The 7,140-nt window shown below is 45.9% G+C and overlaps 1 protein-coding gene across 1 annotated transcript; it reads right to left on the bottom strand.

The window, feature by feature from the left end:
• Positions 1-221: 221 nt before the first annotated feature.
• LOC144179805 (uncharacterized) lies at positions 222-2,952 on the bottom strand. The gene is made up of 3 exons (XM_077708239.1): positions 2,504-2,952; positions 1,014-1,134; positions 222-605 (listed from the first exon to the last, which is right to left on the bottom strand). The coding sequence occupies exons 1-3, from the start codon at positions 2,770-2,772 to the stop codon at positions 222-224; spliced, it is 774 nt and encodes a 257-aa protein (XP_077564365.1). The 5' UTR covers positions 2,773-2,952.
• Between the last annotated feature and the right edge of the window lie 4,188 nt (positions 2,953-7,140).

Below are 7,140 nucleotides of genomic sequence, written 5' to 3'. Positions count from 1 at the left end.
GAGCAACGCAGCAAGCTCATCAGGTGAAAGCGTCCGACAGGCTTTGGCTAAACACATCTTGTCACTCAAGCCATGACTACTATGAAAAGCTGCTTCAGGCATGCAAATGTGAACAATGAACAGAACAAGGGCACGTATGCACATTCAGCTTTATTCAGTGTTTTCAGTGCTGAGGTCAGGCTGACGCTCCTGCTGGCCTGCAAAGTATTGGCGCATTATGCCTAGCATTTCTCTTTGAATTGCGTTCGTCTCCTCATGGAGACGGACTGCCTTCTTTGACAGTTTGTAGTCTTTTTTTGCGAGTTTCGCGGCACGACACGGTCTTCCTGGCGCTCCAGTATTTCCACAACTTTGTCAAGTGGTGACGCCTGCTGCCGCCTTTTTCGGGTGGGGCCTTGGTCAGCTGTGAGTGCAGGGGATGGAACCTGGCTTGTCGATGGTCCACTAGCGGACGCGTCTATGTTGTCCGCCTCGTTGGTCCAGGCCTGGCTGGTCCAAGCGTGGCTACTCGATTCATCAGGATTCCCTGGGCTGCTGGGCGCTGTTGGCAGTGGCCCCGAGGCCACAACTTCTGCACCTTCTGGCAGCCGTTCTATCATGTCCAGCTTAAGAAGAAAAAAAACAGGATGTTACCGAATATTGCATCTAAGTGATTATTGTTTTTTGCATGCTGAGTGCAAGTGGTACACATACAAACATACAATGCTTGATGTTTTCTCTAGATGAGTTGTGGTACACCCTAAACTCCCAAAAGTAACAATTGTTGTGGCATCAGTATGTTGTAAATGTCAATCAATGATAATTAAGCTACGCAGACAGTGATGCTTATGACAAGTTATTTGTGAATTTTTAGTACTCAGGGGCCCACAATGCCTCATGTTTGTGCAATGATGTTTTAGTAATAAACATTGCTGCCACCTGTCTCCGGCAACAAACCAGGTTGTTCAAAAACCAATTTTGGTTTTTCAGTCAATTTCCAATGTTTGCATGCAACCAAAATAAACATGTTGCACCTGAAAGCTCTCCTGCACCAGGCTTGGGTCGTTCATGGGCAGGTTCCCCAGGAAGGTTTTCAGCCGCTTATAAAATGGGCACTCTGTAGCTGCCGACCCAGTGCCAGCATTGCTTGCCTTTCTGAAATAAGAACAAAGTACAGATGAGAGTCACTCTGTCATGTCCCCAGCAATAAACACAAATTATTTTCACTACAGTACAAACAAACAAGAACTATGAACTTGATTTGTGCTGAAAGTTGAAACTGCAGGCTGTTGAATTATGATGTGAGCTAGATAGGCATCAAGATCAGCTGATAGTCAAGATAGAATGTTATTATCCTATAAACAATGTCGACAAACAACTATGGGATATGTGCTTGATTAGGCTGCACATTTAGCAATTTCTGCACAATTCAGGATGTGATAAAATTAGAGCATGCCTGAGAAAGACCTTTCTTTGAGCAGATTCAAATTATCGGCGGGAGTGATAATACAGTAGCGAGGGAGCTCTTGGAAGCCTTTTACATCAAGAGAAGAAAAAGGAGACCATTGCATCTGCTGCACATCTTTCCTTCTGCGTGTCAGTAAATTTGAATTCTTCAGAACTTCACTTTGATTGTAGCTACTTTTGATTTTTTCTCCTTCGCTTTTTCTACTGCGCATGTTTCCAGTGATTACACCTGTATACATACGAGACAATGCTTCAAATAAACAAGTACTGCGAGTGAGCGCTTAACCCATCGTGTCTTGCATCATTGTCTCACTAGCGCCTTAATGTTATTACACACCAACTTTCCTATCAGCTTTTTTTACCACAGTTCAATTACTTCTGATGCCTTACATGCACGGCCTAGTGTGCTCTTAACCACACTGCTCATACACAACTGAAAAGTTGGAATTAATAGTATTAGTATAATATTCTTGTGTATGCAAATTGCGGTTGCATAGAAAACAAGAAAGCAGTGCAGTGGTGTGTGCATTTAATGCAAACACTGCTGCTTTCACAGTGCAACTTCTAGCGATTGTTAGCTTTACTGCAATACACGCTACAGGAGATAATGCACCGGTCAACATTTTATTTTGTGTAACTGATCGTACAGCAAACACTACTGCTTTTATAATTCAACCTTTATTGATTGTTAGCTTTACCTTTACTGCAATGCGCACCACAGGAAAGCTAATGCACAGGTCAACATTTTATTTCGTGTGAACTGATCGTACAGGCTTTTTGGTGCAAAATACATTTCTGTCAAACTTCGCCCGGCAAAGCCTAACTTACGGCAAACGGCTACACATGATAAACCTACTGTGCTACGCTGTGATCGCTATTTAAGCATTGCTGCACGAGCGTTATGAAGGAGTCGCGTTTGAGCCCACGTCAAGCAAGATTCGGCGTTGCCTACGGCATCGAGACAGATCAGTCACAGTGCGGTGCGCCATATTTTATTGCACATGCTGGACGAGGTGCTACGCGGGCTTAAAAATCTAATAAAATTGTGGTAACTTACTTGTGCGCTTGTGCCAAGTTCTCCATCTTGTGCTTCAATTGTTTAGTTGTGACTCGCACAGTCTGCCCGCACTCATCGCTTGCGAGCTCATTAAACATCGCGGTCATACGCAGGTACACCGGGGCATTGTGCTTCTGAGCCCGCAGTTGTGCAAGGTGGTCCTGCCACACATTAATAAGCAGATGCGTCAGCGACGCTGTCCAGATGAAGCGCTTTTGCTGAGGGGCGCTCGCTTCCATCGGGGACACGTTGTTGCTGGGCGCAGCCATCTTGCCTAGCTGCAGCGAGAACGGAGGAAAGCCGGCGGAACGGAGACCAGCGACCTCAGTTGGTGTCGATCGCCGTTTGGTTTCCAACGGCGTTCGCACTGCCGTGTGACTCCACCTAACGGCCGTTAAGGCCAACTGCCGTTTTCGTTAACGGCCGTTAAGGCGCCCGTGTAACAGGGGTATAAGTCGTCAACTAAGGACCCCGCCCACCTGCCAGCCCTTCAGTCGAATAAAGTTTTCCTCCTCCTCCTTGTCGCATGCTTATGCGTGGGTCTAACTACTGCGTACCACCTTAGTTTCACCGTAACAACAGCAGGTGGAATAATTTCCGGCTTCATGTGCACGCGAATAACAATTCACTGGTATGCTCTAATTACTGCCGCAAGATTATTTCCTGCTTCATACATATTTAAAGCAGTATACAACTAATCAGGCTAATTATGTGTGCATAATAGAACGAGCCCATGCCATTAATAATTCACGTACCATTATTGAGCGAGCTGCTGGTGCTCTTGGGAGTTAATCAGGCGGATGGCTTTCACTGGGCCGCGTGTTTTTGGTATTTGCCGCAGCTTCTCGAGGGTTCTGTGCTAGAATAGGCCGTGGTGCCTGCGAACGCCCCTTTGATATATATATAAGCAGTACGCCGGGGAATAAACAGAACCAGAACAAAGACCTAAGGATAAATTGCCGTAAGGAATGCTTTGAGTTTTTATGGTATGTCACATTCTACGTAGCGGCATTAACGTTGATGTCAATTATGATTCCAAGGTCGTATGTTAGCTGGAGAGGCCAAGTTGACTTGAACGGGGTATTGACTGTTTCCAGCACCTCTGCTTGCGCACTAACTAGAAGGGCAGCAGCCATTTTAGTGCCCCGTCTGGACTTGTCCATGGGTTACCTCACTTGCCTGTAGCACAGCTTCTGTGTCCTTCCGGCTTTCTTCTGCTGGGGCCTAATGTAAACAAATCATGCACCCCTCCGTCTAACAACGGCGATGGTTTAACGCGAGGCTGTCTCGTGATGGACTATATGGAAGTATATGCTACTCTGAAGGTACGCACCACTTTTCTAGAATACCCGCAGCAACTGTCGGGTGTGCACTCCGTAGGCCTAATGCTTGGGTTTAGGGTGTACGGCGCGGATCGGTACCTGCTGCCTGGCGTTCGCTTCGACAATGTCGAAATGGAAAAATCGGATGGACGCCGGTTTCATAACTCGAGGGACTTAGGCTCATATTCCGGCCTCGGGAAGCGTTTTTTTTTTTTCTTTCCCTTCACCGACGATCATTCATCGTCAACGGTGTACAACGGCATCAGTGAGACAAATGAAGCTTCGCTTTACTACCCGTTATGCGAATGTCATGCAAATGAAATTTAAAGCCATTTCTTCGTTGCTATACACTTGAGCATGACAGTGGCGTATACCTGTCCAACGGCCAGACTTGAGTGAACTTCATCAGTAAGCCAGCGTCTAAGCCTAATCCTTCAGAACCGCGCGGATAAAATTCAAACAGATAAACGCTGGATTAGTATCACTATAAGTCCACGCGACAACTTCGTCAGCGGAAAACTGCTCTCGCTCTCTTACTATTTTTTGTCTGGCTCACTATGGCCAGCCGATGCAGGTATGGAGCGCTGCCTGCTCCGGAAGTAACCATCATCCCGGAAAACTAAGGCGCTACACTAGAAAGGTTCAACTATGTTAGGAAGGATCTTAGGGACAGGAAGAGCTCTCCCTCGCTAGAGGGGGATTTGGTTATTTTGGTGTATTAGTTGGCCGCCACCTCCTCTGACTAACCAACCCAAATCTCGGCCCTCAGTCTCCAGAAGCTGTAGAGCACCAGTCAACGGTGGTGGTCAAAACAGCGATACAGCAGAGGCTACTAAGAATCTATGGGCCAGGAGAGGCCGCCTTTGGAAGTAGACCCTGACAACTTTCAACGCATGTCCCTTGTCTAGTGAGGGAATCTCAGCTGCACTACATGAGGAGCTCGCGGATATTAAATGCGATATTATATGGTTAAGTGAAACTATGGAAGAAAAATGCTTCAGGTAGTTTACTAGCGGGCATATTCTTTGCTACAGTATACCCCAAGAGAAGAAAAAAGACAGGAAGGATTTGTAATCCACAAAAAAAAAAAAAAATAGCAGGGAACGTAAAGGAGTTCTTCGCTTTAGCGAAATAGTCGCAACAGTTGTGATCAAGCTAAACACGCGATACAGGCTAAAGATAGTACAGGCCTATGCGCCAACAACCAGCAATGATGATGAAGCCGTAGATAGCTTCTACGAGGACGTCGAATCCGCTATAGAGAAGGCAACAATCCAGTTCACAATTGTGATGGGAGACTAACGCAAAGATATGTAAGAAGCGAATGGGAAAAAGGTTAGTGGGAAACTTCGGAATAGACAATCGCAACAGTCGAGGAGATACACTGGTATGATTGGCAGAGAGAAACAACCGTAGGTTGACGAACACTTTATTCTACAAACGAAACAATAGGAAATCGACATAGAAAAGTCCCGATTTGGATTCGAATTGATTGCGTTATAAGTCCCGAATTGATTTCGTTATGAGTCACAGCCCAGGTATCGTGCAAAACGTAGAGATGCTAAGTTAGATTTGAAGCAGTGATCACAGGATGGCTAGATGCAAGCTAAGGTTGAATCTCAGAAGAGACAGAACAAAACTCGTGAAAACTAACCAACCCCGCATGGAATCAGTCAGAGCCACATCGTAGGAGTTTAAAATAACTCTTCAAAACAAAATCTCGCTATGGAACGAGCAGAACGACGTCAGTGTACACAGGCTAAATGGCAACCTAACATTTGCACTCAGTGAATCCGCAGCAGCTGTTGGAGAAGCAACATGTAGACAACAAAACTTGAAAACTAACTAAGAAAACGAAGCAAAGAATTGCCAAACGTAATAACATAAATGTGTCAAGTACGGGGGACGAGATTCATTTAGTCGAGCTTTCTAAATTTATTAACAGAAGTAAAACAATTGACACTCGTGTTTATAACATAGCAGTGATCAAGAAAACGCTGCAAACACGGCGATGCTTAAAAGCAATTAAGAGAAAGCAAGCCATCGGCAAAGACAGAGCAGGACGTACGCACTCAGAGATCATCTCTAAGAAGTCGTGGAGTGTGGGGCACTCTGTGTAGAGTAAAAACTTTTGTACCATATTTCCCTCCCTTTTGAAGCATTGGGCTCGTGTGCCCGCCAAACCGAGAGGCGAAAAACTCCTCGTCGGAGTTACTTATTCACTTTGCGGTGGAGTGCCTGAACCCTGTATGAAAATTACAATACCATCTTCACTGCAGCGTTCCGCCACTCCTTTGAAGAGTGAAGCTCTGTTGTCTGCGGCGTTCCCGGATACTGCAGAAGGGTACTGCTGCTCTCGCTTGGAAAGCAACCCGTTACGCCCTAACAGCGTTCTGCTATTCCCCGCGAGGTTTTCGCTCCGCCTGCTATCCCCCCCCCACCCAGTACCCCCCCTGCCGCCTCCCCACGACGGTGCTGCAGACAATTACAAACAAACAGCAAATGACAAGTAATTTTAAAACACGGAAAAACGGATGAACAAGCTCAGACTTTATTATGCAGTTGGTATCCCTCGTCTGAGGCGCATATACCGTCACTGTGACGACCAAAATATTCCACCGAGGCCCGTTGGCCAGCCTTGAATGTTGTAACTTTGTCGTAGCAGTAGATCGACGCAGTATACAACGACAAAAGCATCATTGCCTCCGTACCTCCGCCCGCTCGGACATGTCGTAGCTGTACCTTCTATGACGGGCATTTTTAGAATTTGTGCGCCATCATTCGTTTTTCAGCAACAGGATGAATTGGTTACGAACGCATTGCTACTTAACTACATCTGAATGACACTGCTGGCCCTGAACATAATGTTCCGTTCAACTTAGTGAGGTCTCAGCAGAAAATAACATCGATTTCTATATTTTGTCACTTCCATGACGATGTCGCAGTACTTAATGACTAGGTTTATCCCTTTGAGCAGGAGCCTCGTTTCCATGCGACATTGTAACAACCCGTTAGGCTGAAGTGACGTTAATGATGGTTAAAGCGGCCTATCCAGGTATTTTACACGCCCTTAAGAAATAATGCTTCAGGAAGGCGCGCAAACAAGGTCATTAAACGCGGGTGATTTTAATACTGTGGTTTGTTTCTCGCCTCCCTGAGACGAACAGGCATCACCGTTGGGAACCATACCGCCTTCCTTTTCTCTTGCGCTTTCCAGTAATTCAGCCGTTTTCCCACTTGAGCAGCAACACGCGGAATAGAAAACAGGTGAAACGAAATACCTAGTGCTTCGAGTTTTGTTTTTCGTTGTTACAG

This window comes from Haemaphysalis longicornis, unplaced genomic scaffold (assembly GCF_048455015.1).
Source record: "Haemaphysalis longicornis isolate Haplotype H1 unplaced genomic scaffold, Haemaphysalis longicornis Haplotype H1 scaffold_4, whole genome shotgun sequence".
NCBI lineage: Eukaryota > Metazoa > Arthropoda > Arachnida > Ixodida > Ixodidae > Haemaphysalis > Haemaphysalis longicornis.
The sequence above is the reverse complement of the archived record's forward strand: the minus strand, read 5'-3'. Positions and strand labels throughout refer to the sequence as shown.

Bases quoted from the DNA above. Each gene is read 5' to 3' on its own strand.
- LOC144179805 (XM_077708239.1), bottom strand. From the start codon at position 2,772: ATGGCTGCGCCCAGCAACAACGTGTCCCCGATGGAAGCGAGCGCCCCT. The intron at 1,135-2,503 runs GTAAGTTACCAC...TTCTTATTTCAG, and splicing joins AACTTGGCACAAGCGCACAA to AAAGGCAAGCAATGCTGGCA. The intron at 606-1,013 runs GTGCAACATGTT...TTTCTTCTTAAG, and splicing joins TGGTGCAGGAGAGCTTTCAG to CTGGACATGATAGAACGGCT.